The 26,191-nt window shown below is 39.1% G+C and overlaps 1 protein-coding gene across 1 annotated transcript in view; it reads right to left on the bottom strand.

The window, feature by feature from the left end:
• Positions 1–1,252: 1,252 nt before the first annotated feature.
• The window catches only part of ccdc71 (coiled-coil domain containing 71), a 25,136-nt gene continuing 197 nt past the window's right edge, over positions 1,253–26,191 (bottom strand). Inside the window, exons 1-2 of the mRNA XM_006782975.2 lie at positions 26,110–26,191; positions 1,253–5,043 (exon numbers count right to left, since the gene is read on the bottom strand). The exon at positions 26,110–26,191 is cut by the window's right edge and continues 197 nt beyond it. Of these exons, the coding sequence (XP_006783038.1) occupies positions 3,960–5,033 (1,074 nt within the window). The 5' untranslated portion in view covers positions 5,034–5,043; positions 26,110–26,191 and the 3' untranslated portion in view covers positions 1,253–3,959. The remainder of the gene's footprint in view (positions 5,044–26,109) is intronic.

The following is a 26,191-nucleotide window of genomic DNA, read 5'->3' as shown; positions in this document are numbered from 1 at the left end:
AAGTATTACGTTTATGGCTGTTATAGGATCAAACATTCAATAAATATCCAAGTTATTAGTTATTAATTCCAGTACCATCAATAAATATAATTTTAAATGGTTTAATGTGAACTCTTATTTTTGGTAAATGAATTCCACTCAAAGTATAAGGAAATGTTACACTTTTAAATATCACAATTATTGTCAACATTGTTCTATTGCAGTAACCCCAATTGCATTAAAAAGTTGGCCAATCAAGTATGTCCCCGAGGGGATCCCGTAGGGGTTTTTAGGAGTATAGGGTTGTGGGCCATTTTGGTCCATATTGCCATTAATGACTGACCCATTTCCGGTGGGTGTTTCACTCCACCATGGTTGTCCTTTGTCACCAGTTCTGCTCAGAATATTTATGGAGATTTTCCAGATGTAGCCAGATTGCAGAATTTTTTTTGTTTTGGTGGCCTCAGTGTGTTGTTTGCTTTTTGTAGATGATCTGTTTCTGTTGGCTTCAGGTGGTGACATCAAGTTTGAGGCAGAATTTCATGTGGTGGGAAAGAAAATTGGCACCTCCAATTCAAGGCCATTATTATTGGCCAGAAAAGGTGAAGAGCCCACTTGAGATCAGGGAGGTGCTGCTTCCTCAGATGATGAGTTCTGAGTATTTGGAGGTCTTGATTATGAATGAAGGAAAAGTGAAGCAGGAGACTGAGCTATCACTTTTACAACAGTTCTGTACAGAATTTTCTTTACTCTGACGCTGCACCAATGTTTAGGTGAAGCTGTCGAGTTAGCCATTCAATATTTCTACCTTCCTCCTATCCTGACTGCAAGTTCTAGTTACTGACCAAATGAATGAGATAGCAGAAATTACTTTCCTCTAAAAATCTACCTGGCTCTTAATTAGAGATAGTGTAAGGAGCTTGATCATGCTGGAGAGAGATTCCCTCAGCTGGGAAGGCCTCAATATCCTTGAGGTGATGGCTGAGGAGAGGGATGTCTGAGCTTGTCTGCTTAAGACTGCTGCACCCACAACTTGACCCCACATTAGCAGCAGAAAAATGGAAAAAATTCATAGAAACACATGGATATCGTTAATTAAATGTGGCTCAACCATTAGAGTTTTTGATTTTTTTTCCCCCTCACAGCAAGATGTTTTAACACCACAAGATTTAAGTTAAGGTTACTAGATAAATATACAGGAAATGTCTGATCATAGTGTACCTGCGTTAGTGGACCTATAGGTGGATAAAAGAGACTGTACAGATACATTTCAGATCAGTTTTATTGAACAAAAACATTTTTTCAAAGTTCATGTAGGAAATACAATATTATACAAGTGTTGCACAAACAAGACTAACAGAAAGCAGATCCAGAAAAGGGCATGAGCAAGACAGACCAATTGCGAGGGGGTACAACAAAACTGAGACTCCCAGAACAAAAGGTTCACCAGGACAGATGTGGGTAATCTGCAAAGACAGACGCTAAACAGCAGATGTGGTCTCAGTTCAAACAACGTGGGGATGTTTCCAATTCATCAATCTTACTTTGTAACCTAAATTACATATTTCTAGATCAATCATCAAATTTAATGTGTTCTTTCTGCTACAGATCCCACATAAGAAAACAGCATTTGAACATCAGTGTTTTGGAAATCCAAAGACTGGCATTATTTACTGGGCTGGAGATTAAATTTGTCTATTTTCTTGGGATTGTACAGCCAGACAGTGGAATTTAAGTTACATTTTCTGGATTTGGAGCTTCATTTAATGGTCTTGCGTTCACTAAAAGCTTCAGAAAATCTATGGAGACTGACTTTAAGATCTTTTATGTATATCAAACTGATTTTTTTTTTTTTTTTTAAAGTTGGCACGCAACAATATTTGTCTAGTGGAATGTGGATTTCTGGAGGGAAATACAGATGTTTGTCACAACTAACATGAAAACAGATTCCTTACTTGCTCACAGTAGAAACCCTTTGAAAAGCACAAAAGGCGGTTTGGCGTGCTCATCCCACCCGGCAGACGAACTATCAGTCCCTCAACAGGAAGTTCCTGCTCTTAAATGCATCAAGTTGACTAAGAAGACAAGAAACTATGCTGCGCTAATCTTTTTGTTCAGCACCACCTTTGGAAGATTAGCACCTGTAGAGGAAACCAGTGTGGAGTTAAAAGAAATCAGATTTTCAGATATCTTCTAAATGAAGCAGCGGAAAAGAACATTAAAGACTTCCGTGTCAGGAACAGGTGACAGTAAAGCACTGGCACACTGTCAAAGTGCATTTTGTTTAGTCAGAAGGTGGACGACATCACTCAAATCAAAGCTGGAAGTTTAAAAAAAAAAAAAAAAAAAAATCATTAATTGGGCAAATTCAGCTCAACAAAATACAGAACAAATGAGTTCTGGTAGTAGATCAAACTTTCTGTAATACTGGACAGGAAACAAACTGCCCTGCCACTCAAGTAAACAGATTCCACCACAAATGTCTCCAACTCAGTCAAACAAATGTGTTCCATCAGGACTCCTCTCTGTTTTCTGCCTGTTAGGTACTGGAAAACAGGAAACTGGAGCAGCAGCTGATCCTGAGTACATGCATTGGATATTTTTTTTATTTTTTTTCCCCTCATGTGAAATGGTTTTAACTCATGGGTATAAACCAGAGCCACACACTATGAAGTAGAGGAAATGAAATTATTAATTAAAAATTATAAATCAAGTTGTATAACCTGGGTTTTAAATTTAGAAAACATGAGAAAATATTGAAATTTAAGCTTGAATTCTTTTTACTATCAGAAATCTGTGTGGAATTATTATGCTTTTTCTCATTTGCTATCATAGGTTTACACCATTACATGCTCAATTTAACCTGATCAAACATTCAAAAAAAAAAAAAAAAAATCCCTTTATTTAATCCCAGTACACCAAGATGATTCTACTCTTGGCTTTTTTTGATGTAAGTGAGAGAGAATGTCCTTATAAGGCCATCTCCAACCCAGCTTCGGCTGTTATCACAGTAAGTTAGATGTGAGTGGGTAATAGTTTTGCCAACTATGTGAAAGGCAGCCAATCAGAAGAAAGATGGCTTACAAACCATCTAGGTAAACTGGCTGGTTTCAGATAGTGCACAAATGCTCAGTGTAATAAATAACTCAATTATTTTTATTATTTTGAACTGTGAACCATGCAAAGTTAGAATAAACTTTGAAGCTGGATATCACTATTACCGGTACCTTCAAAAAGACTGATAACAAGACCTGAGAACTCTTCCATACTCATTTTCTTCAACCAATTCATATTTTGTCATTTTAAGACAAAGATTATTTAATGGTCATTTTATTTTTGTTTACTGATTCTCTAAACCTAAGGAACACTTTGTGATGGACTCTAGTTTTAAATGTTTGGTTCAATGCTGTACTCATGCACAGAACACCTTCCTGATTTCCAGCAGAAACAAAAACTTCACAGAAGGAAGACACAATTCCCCTCCTTTAATTTAGTTTATTTATAGAAATTAAACAGCGGTGGTTGTCCCAGCACTAGCTTCACTTTTTTCCTTCTTTCCAGTGGTGTTGCAGAGAGACATAGCAAGTTGGAAACAAAAAAGTAAGACGAAACAACCTTTATAAAAAAAATGGCGCTCTACTTCAAATGAGTTTAAATACTCTACACCGTTAAAGGTGCTGATTCTGGTACAAGCTCACTTATGTCCCAAACAACTCAAAGCAAAGAAGGATGTTTGGTTGAAGTGTTGCGTAGCATAAACAAACATCAACAGTGAAAATGTACCAGCATTTGGCCAATAGTCATTTCCCAGCCTGCTAGGAAAACACCACCTAACTTCAAATGCCTTTAAATCCCAGATGTCTCCATCAGGAACCAGCAGTTCCACAAACAGACCAACATCTTGTCCATCTTCAACACCGGATACCTCCCGGTGGAGGCTACTGTAAAATACTAAAATCTGCTATAAGAAACAGGAATTGTCACTTGTTCTGGTATCTGAAGCCTCTCAGCACATGGTTGAGAGGTTGGATCTGAATCACTGGGGAAAGGTTGACCTGTAGAATCTTCTGCGCTTTTCTGCAGGCCTCTTCCACAGACCGAGAGTCATCTACCTTTATCACTTTCCCTCTAAAACTTTTCTTGTCCTTCCAACTATTTCTCTGTCGGGTTGGGTTGTTCAGATCCTTGGGGCCATGAACGTCTCTATGGAGCCCATTGCTCCTCCAGCCATTGCTGGTCAGCTCTGTGTCAGTCTGTGGGAATGCCCGACCATTAGCATACAAAACCGGTGCAGAGTCTCCAATTAGAGCACCATCTAGTCGGATAGGGCAGGACAGAGTCTTCTGGCTGAACAAGGCCACAGCTTTGGTGGGTGCCCCGCCACCGTTCTGAGAAGGCTGAGAAGGTATTCCTGAAATCGCTGGCGGGTACTGTTGCTGTAAAAAGCCACTAGAGGCCACCTCAGAGGATGAGTGTGGAGTAGTGTGGATTTGGAGTCTGGCTGTGTGGAAGCCAGATAGACCTTCAATACTGGTCAGTCTGAGGCACGGCTGCATGTCCACATTTGAATTTGCCACAATCCGACTGGGTGTCCTGCTACAAACAATGATGCGATGGTCCACCAATGGTTCTGGAGGGCGAATGCCTTGAATCCTGGGGTTGCTCCTCTCAGAGGTGTTCCAGGATGGGTGAACTTCCCTCTTCTTGGTCAGAGGCCTTCTCCTCCGCCTCTTAGCTGTGGGTTTGACATTCCTGTTTGGTGGTCTCAGCATGTCCTCAGTCAGGGGTTGGCTTGTGCACGACCGGTAGTCATACACATCCTTGCTGCGAAGCACGGTGGGCTTGTGACCCTCCTCACTTAGCTCCTGCAGGAAGGCGACAAGCTCCTCAGTGCTTGAAAGGTCACGGGACATTGGGCTGAGAATCTTCAAAGCATCTAGGAGGACATTATGTCCTGCTGATGAAATCCGGGACCAGGAATGAACAGCCCTCCGCTCTTCATTAGCAAACGCCAATGGCCGGCCGACCGTGGAACATTGTGCCTCATAAGCCATGACTTGAATTCTGTCAGGAGAAAAAAAATTACCACATTTGGTCAAAACAAATTGCAGAAAACAATGATTCAAGAATTATAACCCATACAGACAGATCAATGCCTCAAGTCCTACTCCACATCATTTTTGACCAGAAAATATATGTTAACTTGCCCATCAAACAAATATGTAGAGCTCTCTTTTCTCTGCGCAATACTGCCAAAATTAAAATTATGCTCTTGTCTCTGTGTTTCCATTACAATTACATTAAATCCCTATAAATGGTCTGTAAAACCTATTACTGGCACCATTAAAAGATTGAAGGTTTAGCCATCACGTACTTTAATGATAAAGCAATGTCAGGCTTTAATATAAATATTTATACCATACATTTTAGATCTTCAACATCTCCTTGGACATCTCCATTTTATTGTGAGAGGTTGCTGCTACATATAAACATGATCACTGACAGCAAAAGAGTTTAAAGAAATTTGGAAACTTCTAGTACCACTGAATTAATAATCCAAGTCTTTGTAAATACAATTAGGTCACTTAGTTTGGACAATGCCAAATTTGGTTTGTTAAATAATTTTGACTTTATTCATTATTTGCAAAACTGATCATATGCTGTCGATCAGTTTTGCAGCATTTGCCTGATTTTGAGGAGCGAGAACAACCCTGGGCATTTTACAATTCATCTTGCTGGTTCTCACGCCGTTTTTATCCCCCCCCCCCCAGTCTTAAACTGGGGCAAACTGACTACAACAACTGCAAATGCTGCATCGTCTTTATCATCTGTACATGGTTTAGATTCTGTACTGTCCATGCATGGGAAGTCATCTACAATTGTGCTATCTCCTGGGCCTGGATGCTGTGACCTTCGGACTCCTGCAGCTGAGCTCACAGTGAGATGTTTTGATAAGAGGCGCCTGAACATAAAATGTTAACATCAGTATGTACTGCTGCAGCTGCGAACACATGGGCTGGAGACTTTTAATAGGCAGATTAATGCTTGAGGGAGAAGTCAGTTTACTGACAGCAGCAGTGTAATCAGACATCCCTCTACAGCTGGAACAGCAAATATTGAGAGCTGGCTCGTTATTAGACAATATCAACCTTCAGAGCCACCTTACCACCTTTATACCTCTTCAGATCAAGCCTCGTTATGCACTTTGGAAACCAGGGCATAAAGACAGACCAAAAAAAACAACAAAACAAAACAAAACAAAAAAAACCTAATACGAATAAATAAAGGTTTACAATATTTCAAGATGTGAAATGGCCAAACAATTTATCTGCAGCACTACATAGCAAAAGCAGTTAGTCAGAAACAACATATTTCTGTGAACACACCCAGTTCGTAGAAATACTACTGTACTTGTACATTGTGTTTTCTGAAAAGAACTAGACACTGCTATTCTATAGCAATGAGACCAAATGGTGTATATGGGTCATGCCATGTAATAGTTTCCACCTGGCTCCTTAAACGGAGAACTTTAAATGTGTTTATCAGCTGAGGTGGTGTAATTTAATAATTTCAACCAAAAATTATGATACAACATTAAAAACATGATTTGATATAATTTTATATAAATAAAATTGAATTGAACACTTGTTTAATGAAGAGTTAGTGCTTGAAGTGTTAAAGAAAGTGGTTTCACTTCCCGCTGCCACTAAGACAGGATATCATTCTTTCTTCATGCAACAGCTCTCAACAGTGCAGTACATTTGTCTAGCAGAGAAACATCTGCGCTCTCATGCTAATGTGCCATTTCAACCCTGAACTGCTACTACACTGCAAAAGTCCTCCGTAGAGCTAGAACATCTTACTATTCATCACTGGAAAAATATAACAACTGTAGGTTTCTCTTTGAGTTAACTTCAGTAGTTACTTCAGCAATTACTTCCTCCAAACAATTAATGTGCCTTTTAGACCCCATTCCTTTGAGACTGCTCAAAGACGTCCTACTATTAATTAATGCTTCAAGCTTACATATGCTCAACCTCTTTATATTAATCCAGTGCGTACCACAGGCCTTCAAGCTGGCAGTAGATCTCACCATAGTGAAGCTTAAATGATCTCATAGCCTCAGAGTGGACTCCGCTCTGTGCTGTAGGTATTTAAAGGTACTTCACTGTTTTGAATGATATTGATCTAATGATCTCGAATAAGTCTTTTTTTCCCCCTCCTTTTTTAAAATACATAAGGCTAATTAAATTCCACAATGGTCTTCACCAGGATCGAGGTAACACTTCCCTTTAGCAGTGTTATCAGAAGGCATGCCATATATTTTATTACTATGCAGACGACTCGCAGCTTTATCTATCCATGAACCCAGACGACACACACCAATTAGTTAAACTCCCAGTATGTCGTTAAAACAAAAACCTGGATGACTTATAATTTTTTAATGCAAGTTATTTTTTTAAATTCACAAAAAACTTAAGTCATTATTCTTGGCCAAAAATCTTTGTGTCCTATTCTTATTCTGGATGGCATTACCTTGGCCAGCAGTAAGAGTACTGAGAAGGACCATCAAGCGATCATATTTCTCCGATACCGACGTCTCTTTATTGGCTCCCTGTTAAATCCATAATCGAATCAAGAAATCCTTCTTAACTCATCCAAGGTCTTGAATAATCAGGTCCCATCTTATCTTAAAGTCCTCATAGTATCATATCACCCCAAGAGAGCACTTCTTTCAGTGGGAGTCACTTTGTCTTCAGTCAAGTTACTAGAATGAAGAAGTTACTTGGACTAGAGACGAAACGTTTCTCCACTGAAAACACTACATCCAGATGAACAGATTCAACTTTTTTTTTTTTTATACATCCTTACCTGGATGATTGAGCAAGCATGAAGACAGGCTTAAAACATCCCCTTTCCATAAAGCATGTAGTTAGCACTGGTTCAGGTAACTCTGAATTCTCCCCTAATGACACTGCAAAGCCTAGGCTACTGGCTGTCCTGTGACTCTCCATTTAATCATTAGTTATTATTCATCTCCAATTCTCTTCTACAATTTGTCTTTTGTCCTTCTTTCTTTGTTAGGTAGATAAAATAGAAGAATAGGATTTAAAATTCAAAATAATTATCATGATAATTCAAAATACTGTTTGGGCTTCTTTTGTAGGTGTACAGTGGAAGGAACACAAATTATGTCGCTTTTATTGGCACCTAGTGATTAAAACCTCTTAGAACACAGCTAAAGGCTGTCAGCCTCTGTAACCATTTGCTTCCAAGTGACTAAATTTATACCCACATTCCAGAAATGTGCGATTTACCATCAGCTTGAGAGCAATTTTATGTGTTTTGGTACTGCAAACTATGGTCTAACAAGGCTACTGAAATAATAATAATGACTGCTGCATGCTGAATCAAACACCAGCCCATTTTCTTTCTTTAATAGTCAGCTCTACAGCTCTGACTTGCCACTGCTTGCTACATGGTAGTTACTCATCTAGGTTAAACACATGAGACCTTGTTTCACTGAAACAAGTCCTACCAAATTGCCAACTGTGTTTATCAACCTCACCTTAACATCAGCTTCAGTTTTGCTTAAGCTTATCTGTACTTTGATATGCAAACTGTTGCATGCTAACAACACTTTCTAAAAGGTTACTAATAACACTTATAGGTGCAAAAAAACACTGGTAATGGAAAATACAGTATTTCTGTGAGATATGTAACAAGTTAGCAAAAACTGACCAATTAAGACCTAAATTTTATACATCTGCAAATACTTTTTAAGTTTTCAGAGTGGGTTCTTAGTCTCATTTTCTGAGCGTTTCATTGGTGATTCTGGCCTTTTGTGGCAGTTCTGAGCATCTTTGCAGTGATTTTAAGTACAGTTGTATAGTTTATTTTCACCCTGGACTGCAATATAATATTGACAATGAGTATTTCCTTTAGCTTTGCCAAGGATGAAGCATATCACTGTAATTTATCATGTAGCACTTGTGTGTAGTTGCTGATGATGGACACAATGCAAAAAATTTGTCAAAAAATGCACCACAGGGCATGTTTAAGCATGCTTAATAGTCTGATGTGCACAGTCACTAACCAAAGGGCCATCCTGAGCCAGGAAAAACCCTTATTTGTCATACTTATTACAGAATTCATTGCACTGATGACAACATGTTTTTCCTGTATACAGAATAGAAAAATTGTGGTGCCACCCAAAGAGGAATGATATGGAGCAAAAAATAATCTTATTCACCAACACTATAATAAATAAAAGATGTCAGTTGTGGTTGAGTATGTGAAACCCAAAAAATTAAAACAAGATTTTTGAAGTAACACGTAACAAAGACTAACTTTAAGAAGTCATATATTCCAAAAAACAAACAAACAACGTATTTATGTAACGTTATGGGACTTTTATATTCAGTATGTAAAGTATAAGCTGCAAAAATCTAAAATCTTCTTCAGGTGTTCTTCTAGACCCCCTTCCAGCTCAACGAGCTAGTAAAACTTTCTCTTATACTGAACAGTAGGAATGTCACAAACGATTATTTTGACAGCTGACTACTCACTGATTATTTTTGCTATTAGTCAACTTGCATCCATTGGATGTAAAATGTACAGCTTATTGCACCAGCATACATCTGCTCTTATATAACTATCATTACCTGGGTGTCATTACCTGTTTATCATTACCATTAAGTCTTTAAGTATGTGCTAACTAAAAATAAAGACAAGATTAGGGCTGTTTGATATAACGATATATATCGGATGACGATATAAAAACTTCTATCGTTTCATTTTACGCTATCGTTTGTTTCGTGGTGTTGCAAAATAAACTGTTTACGGCAATATTTTTCATCGTTTTGATGGTCACTGTAGTGGCTATAATAATTTCTTAAAGTGCTCTCTTTTTCTTATATTTTATATAACCACACTATGGACGGACAAGCGACTGTTTTTATGAGTTTTGGTTAGCAACAACGACGGTAACACCATCGCGTGCCCGCTTGTTTATGTTCCACATAAACCTTTCACAATAAAGCTCAAGGTCCTGTTGAGACTTTTCAAAATAAACTGAATCACATGAAAGAGCAGATTATTTACGGATGAGAAGTAAAAAAGAGCCGCCAGGTGCTAAAAAATAAACCTTAGACTCAAACATTAGAACAGGCTTTTCCCCGCAGCACGCCGTGTAATAAATACTCTACTACTAATAAATACTCTAATAAATACTACAAAGAAAACGGCGGCCATTACAACTTGTGTCTAAAAATGTATAGTTTCATGCATCTGTTAAAACACTCGACTCCAGCTGGAAACACTTCCCGCAAGTCGAGCTGCCCAAGATTCACAGAATTTACAGAAAATGTTACATTTTTGTGATTTATATCGTTATCGGGACGATAGAATTCTTATATCGGGATATGAGATTTTGGTCATATCGCACAGCCCTAGACAAGATTATAGTTTATTAAACTTTTAATGAAATTTGCAGATGGTTTCGGTGGAGTTTAATAAACTCAGCCATCTGCTCCCTACAATATAACAGTACACTGGAGTAAATTCTCTACTATCTCACACTTCTGTTTAATCAGTTTTCTGTTTGATGTTTCTTCAGCTGTGTGAAAACTAACTTTAATCTCAGCCAAACCGATTTACTCAGGAACAAATAAAACACTGAATAAAAGCCAAACAATAACATTTTTAAGTTATCTAAGTGACTTATATAACATGTTTAACCTGAGTAGCAAATGACCTGGGGGGGGGGGTTTGAAAACGATGTGCTCGGTAGGGGTGAGGGGAAAAAAATCGATACTGTGTAGTATCGTGATATTTTGTTTGCTAATAATGTATCGATACAGGGACAGCAGAAATTGATATTTTGTTACAAACAATTTTTTGTGGACTCTGACTTCAGAGCATGTTGATCAGCTCCTTTTTCTGAGCAAGAATCCTGACATTCCTTCTCTGTCCAAATGTGTTTACCTTTTTTTTTGGCAGCAATAAACATGACAGTTTACCCATTTTAATTTAAGACATGTTTTATTTTAATTAGGTTTAAAACTTTTTTATTTAATGTAAAATTATATTTTGTTTTAATTTACTTTCAAATTCTTCAGTTGCTGAATGGGCTGCATAGTTTTCATAAATTGCATAGTTCAGAATAGCTATAATTGTACCAGATGGTTGCATTCAGTTAAGTTGGACTAGACTGTAATACAAACCGTTCAGTTTGTCAACAATAAAACTGACTGAAATGAGAGAAAGACTGAGTGTGAGACTTTGATATTAGATATGAATATTGATAAAGTTTACCTTTATGTACAGAATCGGAATATCGCAAAATATTTTTAAAAATTGCAATAATATCGTATCGTGCGTTAAGTATTGTGATAATATCGTATCGGGGGATGTATGGTGATTCCCACCTCTGGTGCTCGGAGTTTGCTGTTCTCGCTGGCTCTAGTGAGCCTTGACCTCCCGGCCAGCTATCGAGCTAGTGGGGTAACAGATGTCTCCGAAAAAGTCACAGCACTTTTGCAAATATGTGGTGTCTTGATAAATTGAGCAGATATTTGAAGTTTACACAGCTACATTCTGGCATGAAAATATGTTGAAAGTTTATTTTGTGACCCAGAAAGAGTAATATTAAAAACTAAGTAGCTTTTGGGGGTCCACATTAATGTTTTTTTCATGCATTACCCCACCCTACCCCCACCACAATACCCTGTAGAGATCGAAAACGTGACGTCAAAACCGCAAAAGGATTGTAGGTACGAGTGGCAAGTGGTACTAGCGCACGCAGGCTTTCACAAGAAAACAGTCACACAGCGATAAAAAAGAAACAAAGAATGGCAAGAAGCTGTTATATTATTAACTGTAATAGCCGTGGGAAGCCGACGGGTAAAGAGTTTTTTATCGGATTCTGTCGTGGAAGAAAAATTGTTCAAGCCTTGTGTCCGAAGTAACAAAGAACCGAAGGATGGCCTGGATTGCAGCCATTCGAAGACCAAATATAACGTTCCAGCACACTCCAGCTCACATGTTAGTCTGCTCCAAGCATTTCCACAAAGTTAAGTCTTTTGTTGTAGTTATTACGTAATTTATCATAACATAATTGTTGATGTAGGTTACAAATAAGTCTTATATTGATCTGAATTGAATTCGTTGCACTATGCTGCTTTGTTTACTGTGGCTTTGCAGGCTAATGTTTGTTGTGTTTTGTAGGAAAACCAGCATACAAAATGCTGGAATGCGATCCAGACTGGGCGCCCTCTATCAACCTGGGTCATACCGAGTTTAAAACTGCTACCACAGCGAGATTTGATCGGTTAAGAGAGAGAACGATATCAAAACAGCCACGAAAAGTCACGCATATATGTGCCCAAGTGTTGTACTGAAGCAATCAAGTGATGAATAACTGTTTGAGTTTGTTGTTTTGATATGGTTATTTATTTTATTATTTTCTTTGCATTGTTGATTTGTTTTTCAACAAAGCAGCTAATAAAGCATGAAGGAATACAATTTTGCTTCTTTCTTGTAAGATTCTATAATAGAATGAAACAATAATGGCAGTCATAAATAAAGACAATAAATTGAATGAATTACGAAACACTTATTTTATTTCTATTGGATCTGAAAATGTTGTGTAATACAACAACCTGAAACGACAAATAGATTATCTCCTGTACAGGCCAACGCAAACGGGAAAAAAATTTAACAACAGCTGTGAATCGCCAAAGTAAACTGGACCTGGGCTTGTTGCAGGGATCTGAAGTTACATTTTGTGAGTGTATGCACTCACACTTAGGACCACATAATTATAAATATATGCGTGATGAAAGTTGGGCAGCACGTGTCTTTAGTCCACTTTGTATGCTCGTATGGGTCTAACCGTTTCACTCCTTTGATTTTTTTCCTCTTGCTTTTTTTTGCCTTTTCATCAAGTCTTTGTACGGACCTGCCGTGTTCTCCTTCGTTTTGTACATAACTGTTTCTGGGGCAAATAAAATGCAAGTATGGATTAAAACCGCAGAATTAATGGTTACCAGTGCTGGAATCACGTGGTCTGTCGATCTCTATAGAGACAGTAAACAGTAACAACATGTAGCAAAGGTCATCAAGCAACTGCAATGACTTAAGTTTTTAACTACATGAGAAACTCTTAAATTAGTTGACAAAAAAAAAAAAAAAAAAGCAAAACAAAAAACAAAAAACACATTCTTTTTTAAACTGCAGGGTGCATTACTAAAAGTGCTGAAATGCCTTTAACCTCGGGTATTATGTAACTTTCTCCAGTTCTATCTCAATGGTTCAACACCAGAGCGATTGACTTGAAATGCTTTAGTTGGCTGCAAGTCCCCTGAAACTTACTTTGTTTCTCTGAGGACCTAGACAATGTGTTCAGCTGACGTTTTAATGAAAAGCCACCAAGTTTCAAACAGAATTGTGACAGACATTTGATGTGCTTTCTTTGTCTTCAAAATACCAAAATTGGTATTTTGCTCCAATACTAGTATTTAATCCAATTCCAACAGTTATCTCTTGTGGAAAAATAGTGAACTGAAAGATTAAGATGTTAAGTTATAAAGCAGAGCTTGATATTTCTAAGCATTTTCCAAATCTTAGTTTCCAAATCAAAGTTACATCGGAGACAAAATATACCCTAAATATATAACCAAGCCCAACTCACAAAAAAAAATAAAAAAATAAAAAAAAATAAAAAATCAAACCTCTACCAGAAACAACAACCAAAAAAAAAAAGAAAAAAAAAGAAAAAGAAAAGGAAGAAGAAGAGGAATCTAATACACGATCTAAGCACACCCTGGATGTGCTTTAGTAGACTGTAGGGCTGCCACAAACGATTATTTTGATAATCGACTAGTCACCGATTATTTTTGCGATTAGTCGACTAATCAGATCATGCATCCATTGGACGTAAAACGTACAGCTTATTGCACCAGCAGCATCTGCTCTTATATAACTATCATTAGCTTACAGCTTTAAGTGTTTAAGGTATGTGCTAACTAAAAATAAAGACAAGATGATAGTTTATTAAATTTTAATGAAATTTGCAGATTGTTTCGGTGAAGTTTAATAAACTCCTTGCTATCTAAAATATAACGGGACACCGGAGTATATTCTCGAGCATCTCATACTTCTGATAATCAGTTATCTGCTTGACGTTTATTCAGCTGTGTAAAAAATATAACTTTAATCTCAGCCAAACCGATTTACTCAGGAACAAATAAAATACTAAAAAAAAGCCAAACAATAACATTTTGAAGTTATCTAAGTGACTTATATATATTTAACTGGAGTAGCGAAAGACGGCGGTGGGTTTGAAAACGATTTGCTGGGAGTCCGGTGTTCTCACGGGCTCTAGTGAGCCTTGCCCCCGACTAGCTATCGAGCTAGTGGGTAACAGGCGTCTCCGAATATATGTGGTGTCTTGATAAACTGAGCAGATATTTGAAGTTTACACAGTTACATTCTCGCTTGAAAATATGTTAAACATTTATTTTGTGACCCAGAAAGAATAATAAGAGTAATATTAAAACTAACTAGCTGCCGCCATTGATGGCAACTGAGCTGGGCTGCGCTATGAATTCTGGGACACAGTTTCTTCTTCTTTGGGGTTTAACGGCAGCTGGCATCCTTGTACATGCAGTGCTGCCATCTTCTGTCTCAGTCCGTTATTACACTCTTAAATCCTACTACTTATTCCTGCGTCTTTTTTGATCTTACAAAGCTTCAAACGACGCGTCGACTATTAAATCAGTCGTCGACGATTTTGATAGTCGACGTAATCGTGACTAGTCGACCAATCGTGGCAGCCCTAGAACAGACATCTAAACCTTTGCTAGCAAAGCTGCAAAAGCAACAAGTACGTTTAAGCAACCTTTACACATCCAGGGAACAAAACAACAAAAATGGGACAAAGTAGCAGGTGTTAAAAGTGATTGCTGTCAAAATCTGATAGGACAAAATGTCAGACTTTTTAAGCGGATGCAAAATAATGTGGCTGAAAGGAACCCGGAACCGAAACTGGTATTTTTGCATTATAAGCGGGAGGCGTTCTGTAAGTCAGTGCTAAAGTTATGTCAACAACATTTTAATTAACTAAATAAAACAGTTAGCTTCATCAAAGCCATGGCACTGAACCCCAGACACTTTGTTGCAATTTTGAAGGAGCATGAGTCTGAACATGGTGACATAGGCTACCACAAAGCCTCAGAGAGCTCAGCCTGGGCGAAGTGCTCAAGAGGACATTAACAATCAGGAATAGATAGATTTGGCGAAAACTACCCTCTCTCACTCACACACAGTAGACATTACAGCAGTACTGCAACTGAAGACCCTTTTATGGTCTCTACCTTACAATATAGAGAACGCTGAGGCAACTGCTGTGGTTATTTAGCACCATATAAAATACAATTTGTTTGAATTGAGAGGAATGATAAAAGATACTCTGACTGAAGATTTGTTGTGAAGTCAGCCTTTTGATGTGTCCTCCAATTTTGAAATTTGAATTTCAAGCCTTTTGTACATTAAGACGGAGGACCCTAACCCGTTTTCAGAATTTCAGGGGAACGAAAACCAAAACAAAAAAACCCCCAATAATAATAATAATAATAATAATATGGGGTTGACTTGAACTGAAATACATGTTTTTTTTTCCAGGCAAGATCACTGAACACCTCCTGCCTAACACATCAACACCCCTTTCTTGGTCTCTTTTGAGCATTATTAACAACGAGTCACCTCTGCTGCTGAGGATAAAAATAATCTAAGTCACCAGCCTCAGAAATCCGAAGTTAACAGCACCTAAGATTAGAGCACAGATAAGTGCCAAACAGAGTTCTAGCAGCAGACACATCTCTACATCAACTGTTCAGGAGGAGACTGCACAAATCAGGCCTTTACGGTCAAATAGCTGCTAAGAAACCACTTGTAACAAAAAGCAACAAGCAGAAGAGATTTGTTTGGGTCAAGAAACCCAAGCAATGGACATTAGACCAGTGGAAATCTATGCTTGGGTCTGATGAGTCCAAATTTGAGATCTCTGGTTCCACCCAACCAAAGGGGGTGCTTTGCTGGTAACACTGTTGGGGAGAGATTGAAAATTGAAGGTACACTAAACTAGCGTGGCTACCACAGCATCCTGCAGCGACATGCCATCCCAATCAGTTTGTGTTTAGTTGGACCACCATTTATTTTTCAACAGGACAATGACAGCAAACACACCTCCAGGTTGTGTAAGGGCAATTTGACCAAGAAGGAATGTGATGGGGTGCTTCCAAAGTCGCCTGACCTAAACCCAATCAAGTTGCTTGGCAATTCTGCCTTACTAGTATTAAGTACGGGCATATAGATGAGTTTTTTCCGAAAAGAGGCTCACGCAACTCTCAAATAGCTGAAGTCATAACAGAGAACAATCTTAGAATGGTTATCAGCAGCTGGGAATATCGTTTCAAAGATAAGATCAAGCCCAACTTCAGAGTATGTCCAATCATCTGTAAGCTTTGTTAACTTGTTATTTTGGACTGGATTTTTTTGGATGTGAACCTTTGGACGGAAACCAGTTTTAGTTTTTTTATCTGCACATAATTATTTGGCTTAAAATACTACTAGCACTTAATTTTGTATTACCTAATATCTTGATTTATTTCATTTTATTGTGATGGTCCTGTTAAAAATACATTTGATTATTTTCAAATTTATAAGTTTCCTTGGTCATTATTTAAATTTGCTATGGTAAGAGGGATGCCACGATTAGTCACAATAACGTCAACTATCAAAAAGACAAATTTAATATTCGACGGGTCATTTGAAGCTTTGTAAGATCCTGAAAGACGCAGGATCTGGCCAACACCAGTAGGCGGTAGGGTAAAGTGTCTTGCCCAAGGACACAACGACCAGGACAGAGAGCCCGCGGATCGAACCGGCGACCGTCCAGTTACAGATGCGCTTCCCAACCCCCTGAGCCATGGTCATAGTATATTTTAAGAGTGTAATAACGGACTGAAACTAAAGATGGCAGCACTGCATGTACAAGGATGCCAGCTGCCGTTAAACGCCAAAGAAGAAGCTGTTTCCGGTATCGTAGCTGTGTCCAAATTCAGGGACTGCATCCTTTGGAGGTTGCATTTGTAGGCCGATTACATTATAGTGACGCAACGAAGACTGTCCAAATGTGAAGACTTCTCCAAATGCATCCTCTTTTTCCCCAGATTTGAAGGGTGGGTCGGTTGTTTCCTTCGTGGCCCAACCCTATCCCAGAATTCATAGCGCGGCTCAGCCAATTCCAGTTTCCAACAATTGCGTCAGCTACTTAGTTTTTATAAGTTTTACTCTTATTACTCTTTCTGGATCACAAAATAAACTTTCAACATATTTTCAGACGAAAATATAGCTTTGTAAACTTCAAACACGGTTTGTCAAGACATCACATATTTGCAAAAGTGCAGTGATGTTTTCAGAGACGTCCATTACCCCACCAGCTCGATAGCTAACCGGGGTTCAAGGCTCACTAGAGCCAGCAAAAAACACCGGACTCCGAGCACATCGTTTTCAAACCCAGCCCTAGTACGAGACAACAGATATTCATAGGTAGGCAGCCTTGAGCATGAGAGGAACTGAAGCTTAGAAAAGGAAATCTGCCACAGGAAGCGGATATAAGACTTATTGAAAGAACACAAACAACATATTATTCGTCATCCAAGTATGTCATGAATGGAGGACCTTTGGAGAAAATGCATAAGACTCACTACAAGATTCAAACTATTGGCTCATGATCTGAAGCACACAATGGCATGGGTCACTACCAATTATTGAAGCAACCGGACACAATATGCCTTAAAACAAAAAACCTAAAACAAAACTAAACAAAATAAGAAACTGAGAAGTATAATTACAAAGAAGACAACTCAATGCTTGGTAATACTCTGTCCAAATATTTCCAGACAAAATTTTAAACTCTGTGCAGCTCACTAACATGAAAGGTTTTGGAAAGCACCTAAATATTTTATAGATCCATCAAATAACAACTGGTAGAAATTTTGCTTAAACATCAAAAGGTGAAAGAACTATTAATCCTTTACTAGTTTTTTTTTTCAACATCACTAGACTCTGTTAAAACATATTTATCCAGGTTGCACAACACAGAAAAGCCAGTGAACTATAATCTCATAGTCCTGTAACAAGAAATCTTGAGTCTTAGGGAATTCAAATTAGCTTATATGCCTTGCATTGTAAGTCACCTATACACCAGCTGTAACTCAAGATGCACTCAGGGATGTGTGACAATGTTGCTTAAATGCTATAAAAAAAATTTGGTCTGTCACCACTTTTTTAAAATCAATACCAGCATTAGATTTCTTATGGGTTAACCACTATCGCTAACATAACTTTAAACAAGGCAATCTGAAGAGAAATTTCATACTTATGAAAGTCAGCTTTTTATGGTACTGGGTTTAACGAGTCTATAGGAGTTCCACAACCACTGCTGATGGGTTCTACTACGTCTCCAGATGGAAGAAACTAACATCCTGAATAAAATCTGCAGGAGGGGGAGATACAGGAGAGGTGGAGGAAGATCTCAGCCTGGACGTCTATTGTCTTGTGTAGTCTGGAAGATAAGTGGATGACGGGGTGGGTGCAGTTTTCTCTGTGGTGGGGTCAGGTGGGCTGTCCCGGGCTCTGTGGGGCCGGGCAGTGCTTCTGTTCTGGGCCCTGGTCCGGATGGGCCTGGGCCCCCTTTCCCTGGCGGGTTGCGGAGTATGGGGGTGCCTACTGGGGTCAGCGGGGGAGCTGGCTGGCCCCAGGGAGGGGTCACTTGCCCCTCCCTTCCTTCCCTCCCCCTCCCCCCCAATCTCCAGCTGCCTCCCTCTTCCCGCTCCACCACGATCACCCACACATGCAGGGCCTTGGGGTAAAGGTGTGTCACCAGGGTGCAGGGGAAGCATCCCCCCCTCTGTCCCCTTCTGGCTGCCTGTGCCTCAATTTTATCTCACTTACTCACACTCTCATAACACATACATATAGGATCTTGGGGGTGGGCACGCTACACGGACTCCAAAAGACCATCAGGGTGTACACCTCACCCCTGGCGTCGTTGCCCACCTCTCAATTTTAAATACACGTAGACACTGAGGGCTATCAGGAGGGGCTATGCGCTTACCTGCTGCTCTCTAGCAGGTAGCTCCATGCCCTCCTGGGTTTTAAATGCACCTTAGAACACACATGCATCAACACTACATATGAGCTTGCGGAGGGAGGTTTGGAGTCTTCTCACACCCCCGTTCTCTGCAACTTTTTTTCCACTCGATAAAAGTTAACGTGAGGGATTCTGGTGGTCAGGGACAAATGCAATCGCATAGCAGGATGCTATACACGGGGCAAACTTCAGTCAGGAGAACAACTGAGATCATTCATCCACAATACAAGGTTAGTTATTAATATACTGCAACAACATGGGCATAGAACAGCTGCGAGAGAATTCAACATTAATGTATCAATGTTATAGAAGTGGAGGAAGCGCAGTTTTTGGATTCCCCATATTTCAAAAGTGCTTCATCTCTTTGCTATGACTGTTGGCATAATTTGCAGATGATAATGGTCGTAGCCATTGCGATGCTTTCGACCAAAACAGGTGCAGCTTGATGACATCATCAACATGCGCTATCGCGATAGAGATTATGACTATACCGCTCTATTGTTGGCCAACTTTATATCGTTTCTATCATATATCATTTATATCGCCCACCCCCAATGTTCCCTCTAATTTTTCACGTGTCTGAGCGAACACAAACTCCCTGAGCAGTCTCTTGGACCACTGTGAGCGACATCAGACGTGTGCACTGTGGTCACGCCAGCATCAAATCCATCCAAGTTTCATGGTTTATTAAAAGAATCAAATTACAGCGTTTACATTTATGTTACACTACTTTTAATTAACTGCTTTAGCCCATTTACAATGAAAATGAAAAAAAAAAAAAATCTAGTCATTGACCTGTGTAGCATGTTAACACTACTGGAAGTAAAAAATAACCTGAACTCCAATTTCGAAAACACAACTTTCTTTTCTTTTTTCTATAAAACTCTGACTTGTATTATGAGTCTGTGGTCTGGGAGACAGTCCTGTAACTCTCTGTCTGCAAAATATAGTACATAATGACCAATGCTGGGCAATTAATTATATAGTTACTTCTTCAGTTTTTTGCAGCTTTTTTTAATGCAGCCAAGGTGTTTTTTTTTTAAATAAACATTTCAAACTATCTACAGAACAATCAGCTGTTCTGCATCAAATCTGATGCCACACAAATTATTTGTGCCACTCCAAAAAATTATTTCTGTCCACTATAAGATAAAGGAGAACAACAGCCTGATACCTGCAGGCCTGACAACAGGAGATGTATCACTCCTGTAACATTCAGCAGTCGCCTCATTGTTCTGACACACACAACAAAACTATTGACTACACTACACACTAACTACACAAGATTTGCACTAAACGTCTCACATCTCAAAACACCACCGTCACTCCTAAAACTTCCCCCCGTTTCTTAACAACTAGATGCCATGTTGCCATATCCTTTTTTGATTGGTCGACGTGGTACTTTTTTGGACAAATAGGAAAGGTAGAGGGGGGTAGGGTTTGTTTTTGCTCACAGGCAGAGAGTGTTTGAGCTTTTTCTTATAAAACGCCGTTTTTACCGTTTCTTCCCGCAGTAAATATAAACAACGATAGTACTTAGGAAGAAACCCAAACATTGCAGATATTTTTATCATAACTCTGGTTTTACGTGGCCTATCAACTCAATTTAAAAACTAGTATAAAGTCCACACTTTTCCCGTCAGTTGTTCCATCTGTCCTGCTCACATCTCCAATGTTTGTACACGTCTTCATTAACATGGCTTCACTCCACATCAGCCACGCCGCTTTGCTCGCTAAAACACCGGTGTCGGCACATAAGGACGCTGTCATAGCCTGTCAACGACGTTGATTAGCTGCGTATGTGCGAATATGAATCGCATTATTGGCTGGACTATGGGATAAGGTGGCATTGTTCTAATCCCATACGGGAGCAGCCTGTCACTTACTGACTAATACTGCAAAACAGAATTGTTAAAGTATTAATTTTAATTTCAATTCAGGTTAGATTTTTTGTGCGCAACACAGATTTTCTGTGCGCAGAGACCGTGCCAGCAGTGCGCAATTGCGCACGTGCACAGCTTAGAGGGAACATTGCCCACCCCTACCTTAAAGTATGAAATATTCATATACAAAAACACATAAATGTGTCTACTGTCTCAGTGCCTGATAGTGCCCCACAGGCCTCAGTGTGAGCTTGAAGACATTTATAATGTTTAAGTAGTTTAATGTTTAGGTGCTGACGATAAACACATTTTGAATGAAAGCCAGGGAACTTTGGTAGCACAGAAACAAGAGGCTATTCTCTGTGACCATATGGATCGCTCCCTCATATTACCATTACTTCACCCAAAGGCACCAAGTTAATACTGAAAAAAGCTGCAGCAATACACACAAATATAAACAGTACTTGGTGACAACTTTGCTTTTAGCCTCTAACCCTCTGGAGTCCAAGCTATAATTGGCTGTTTGACTACTTTTGATTTGGCCTCTATATTTCACCTTTAAAAACTGTTCATCTTGCCAATCTGCTATTTTCTCATTTTGACAAACTGTATCAGCACAATTTATCTAAATTCAGACAAAATTTAAAATACGAGTAGAAAGTGATATTTTAGACTGTAAAAACCACAAGCATGTTTAAGGAATCATTTTCATAACTTGTAATGCAAATAGAAATTGTACATTTTTAAAAAATATGCACAAGCTTTGCAAACAACAAAGTTATATGGTACTATTTACCTAAAAATGCAGCCAAGGCTCTTTTTATATAACCATTTAAAACTATGTACAGAACAATCAGGTGTTCTGCATCAAATAAGAAGGCACACAAATTATTTATGCAACTCCAAAAGATTGTTTGTGTCCACTATAAGACCGATGAGAACAGCACAGGGATAAACCTGCAGGTCTGACAGCAGGTGTGTCACTCAGCATTTACACTGCAATCTGCCTTTGGTAGCTTTTTTGCAGCAACTGTGACGTTCACTAGTAGAACTGACACACAAAACGACTACACTACACACTAACTTGAGACTCCAAACACAGTAAACGTCACAAATCTCTCACGTATCAAAACTCTCTCTCTCTCTTTCGCTCACTCGCTCTCTCTCGCCGGTCACTCCTAAAACTTCCCCCTCTTCCCAAACAACCAAATGCCACATGTTGTAATATCATTTTTTGATTGGTCGACATGGTACATTTTTCCACCAATGGGGAAGGAAAGTTTTTTCTTTTTTCACTCATAAGCAAAGCGTGTTTGCTAGCACTCTCCTTAGAAAACTGTGGTTTAACCGTTTCTTCCCGGAGTAAACGCCACTGTTTTAATCAGAAAAAAAACATCGGTTTTACGTGGCCTATCAACACAATTTAAAAACTGGTATATAGTTTGAAGTCCGCACATTCAACCCAAGTTGAAATGGAGACTCTGGGTCCGTCAACCCCAGAGGGTTAATCAGAAAGCCTTAAGTTGGCTAGTTATGTATCGGGCTAATGTTTAAAGCTTTCACTTGAGTAAATTAACTCATATTACTGCTAAGTAATGTTAGTTAAGTTCACAGCATATTTCATAATAGCGCTGCCATACTGCATCACACTCAGTGCATTTCAATCATTTCTCCAGCGAGTTTGATAGCTAGCAAAATAATAATAATCATAAGTTTAAAAATAGCATGTGTAACGTACACGTACTGGAAAATTATTTACTAGGACTCACCTATCACGCAACTAGAGAGCGCAAAGTCCGCCATTGTCGTTTTCCATCAAACACTCATTAAAACAGCGACCTACAGGTATGTTAGCGCACTCATCACCAATTGGCCGAGGGAGGGGCGGGGTCACACATTGAAACTGACGCAAGGCAGCCCAGGCGGAGAAATGTTGCTTTTACATTTCGCGACTCATTTTAGTTCTCTATCTGATAAGAAAACTATTCAATCAGATAGTTATTTGTGGTGAATGAAATACAGTTACACTTTCAAGCACTTTTAAGCACCACATCTGAAATTCAAGCACTTTTCAAACCTTGAAAAGACAACATTAAAATTCAAGCATTTTCGAGGATTTCAAGCACCCGTACGAACCCTGTAATTATGTTCGTGAGGTCATTATACATGCAACCTAAAGTCCTGCAATGTCATTTTTATGTGACATTTTGATTAGATTTTATTGATTAGCATTCAAATATCTACATGAACAGTACAGCAATAAAGGACATCGAGGCAATGCTGCTGCTAGTTGTATGGCTTTTTGTCAGACAGTGACCACAGTTTTTTGTTTTGTTTTGTTTTTTTGTGTAGTCAGTCCCCTCACTGCCAGGTTTGCAAAATAATGCTTTTGATTTTTGTAATGCAGTCACACTCATGGCTCACATGCTGCCACCATGTACCAAATCGGCAGTCTACTGACTTTTGGATTACCTCAGATCATTTGGAATCCCAGCAGAGTAGGTATTACAAAAGTACCATGTACCAGATAGTACCTCCTAAAGGAAAACACTAAAAACCAAGTTGAGTCATGTGAAGCTGACCCGAGTCAGTGGAAAAGGGCTCGTTCAAGTGCCATGTGTGTTGAAGTGACCACACAGCTAGCATTTGTGTGGAACCCCTTCAAAAAACAAAAGCTAAGTCCAATCCAAACTTCAGTCTGTAAAGCTAGCATGATACCAACCTAACACAACTGTCAAACAATTCCCAGTAAAAACAGAACTGTATTTTTCCTTGAAATCTCGCCTCTATTTAAAAATATTTATAAAAAACAAGCTCCCAACACCAAGTAGTGACGACAGTAGGGCTGCACGATTAATCGTTAGAAAATCGTGATCTCAATTCATACTTATGTGCGATCTCATTTCCAAATGACAACGATTAAAAAAAAGAAAAGAAAAAAAAAGACGACGACGATTGTACCGCATTTTGATCCGGGACGTAATCTGCATGAAAACAAGCGCTCACTCTTCCTGCTCAACAAATGACAAGGGCGGAGCCTTATACCACGTGATACAGAAGCTGGCTGCTAAAATTAGCAGGGAAAAAACAACGGAGAGCACGTCAGGGATGACGAGAAAGTGACAGGAGAAAATCCGTCCCGGTCAACCACCCAAACATCAATAACGGGAACCTTATACAGCGCTTCCCTATACCTGTCAAACTCCCGCAGGCACAAATAAATTACAGAGGCTATTACTTATCACCTGACCAAAGATATGGCTCCCATCAATACTGTGCAAAACGAGGGATTTAGGAAAATGATCAACACCCTAGACAAACGCTACACAGGGCCGTCCCGCAACTATTTTTCTATTGTTGCACTACCTGCTCTATACACGCAGTGTCGAGCGACGGTGGAGATGGAATTTCAAGCAGTACAACATTTTGCGACAACGACAAAATGTGAGACATTTATTGTTTTTGTGTTTATTTATTGTTTTTATGTTCAGTCTCAACTGTTACGAAGTTGATGTGCAGTTAATAAGCGCAATAAATATTTATATTGGAAAAGAAAATCATGAGAGAATCATGATCTCAATTCTAAGCAAAAAAAAAAAAAAAAATCGTGATTCTCATTTTATGCAAAATCGTGCAGCCCTAGACGACAGTATTTTAACCCAAACCACAACGTCCTAATTCAGAGTAGTTTTAATCCTAACACTCACCAAGATGTTTTTAAATACCTAACCCGGACTAAGTAACTTATTCTTTAATTGCCTAAGGCCCACTCTTTGCTGTGGTCAGGTATATATTTTTCTAAAGAAAATATATTTATATTCACTGCTCAAGTATTTCCACTTTCAACATTCCCTGCAAACATTTCAGCTACTTTTGGCAACCAGCCTTCAAGAATTCGCTACTATCAGAGCCTTTCTGTTGAGGCAGACATTTGTATTCTTTTAATGAAGAAATAAAATAAAAATCTAAAAACGGTGACATAAAATCACCAGAAGAACAAATGAGGAATCAACAGTACTGAGAAGACCAATCATAACAGTTGTGGGTTGGGGCAATGTAATGTGTAGATGCATGTCAGGTTACAACGTAGGATGTCTGAGAGCTTTGTGGTTATGATGTACTTAAAGCGTAGATTTAATGAGCACAAAAAACCCCAACAACAAAGAAGTTAAACTGAACATTTGTGTACGAACTTGTGTCATTGCTCTGCAACTTGATTCCACCTGGCAGGAGTAGTACTTCACCTCCCACCAGCTGCTCGAAACAAATATCTTAAGGTTTTTACAAACAGTAGATGTAACATGAAGCTTAAGTTACTTTCTGTTTAGCATGAACACACTTTTGTAAGCCTAAAAAGGAAAATGACTACAAGAAACTATAAATGAATGCTAGCAATATGAAACTGACAACGCTCCAAACTTATTGCTGGGTGATGGGCATGACTTGCCCCAAACAAAAGTTCAGCTAGCCTCACCTTATTTTCAACAGTACACTAATGGACTTAAAGTCATGTTTAATTAATTAGAACGAATAAAGAAGCTCAAAATGTTGTTCCTATTAAGTAAAAAGTGACAGAACACATGCTAGCCAGTTAAGGATTAAACGGAAATATCGACGGGTAAATAAGCTCTCGAGCGCCCCCTTCTTCGCGCTGCTCTCGTGCGCCCCCTTGCCGAATGCGCCAACGTGAGTCAGTCAAATTTATACAAAAACATTGCTTTTACAGCGCGCTTAAACTTGGATCAAACGAAGCCGCATGTAAGCTTATATTACAACTTTCAGCAGTCTGATAGGAGACGTCGCCATTTTTCGCACGGATATGCGAAGTGGCAGCAGAAAGCTTCGCTCGCCAAACATTCTCCCAACGATCTTTCTTCTCTTTGAGCAGCTACGAGTTGTTGAGGCTCCCTGAGCTCCCTCCTGCCGGCTGGGCCTCCACTCGACAGACACTAGCCGACGCATTTGCACGGTCAGAAATGTAAAGATTACCCATTGAATTTAAAGAGCTCGTGAAAAAAGCGGAATTACCTTTTAACGGTGCTCCCTCGGCATCCTCCGGTGGTCGCTGTGCCTGCCGACGCTCCACGGTAAAATGGCTGCAACAACAGCG

This window comes from Neolamprologus brichardi, chromosome 5 (genome assembly GCF_056152115.1).
Source record: "Neolamprologus brichardi isolate AB-2024 chromosome 5, ASM5615211v1, whole genome shotgun sequence".
In the NCBI taxonomy this organism is placed as follows: Eukaryota; Metazoa; Chordata; class Actinopteri; order Cichliformes; family Cichlidae; genus Neolamprologus; species Neolamprologus brichardi.
Note: the sequence above shows the minus strand (reverse complement) of the source record. Positions and strands in the feature narration are given on the sequence as shown.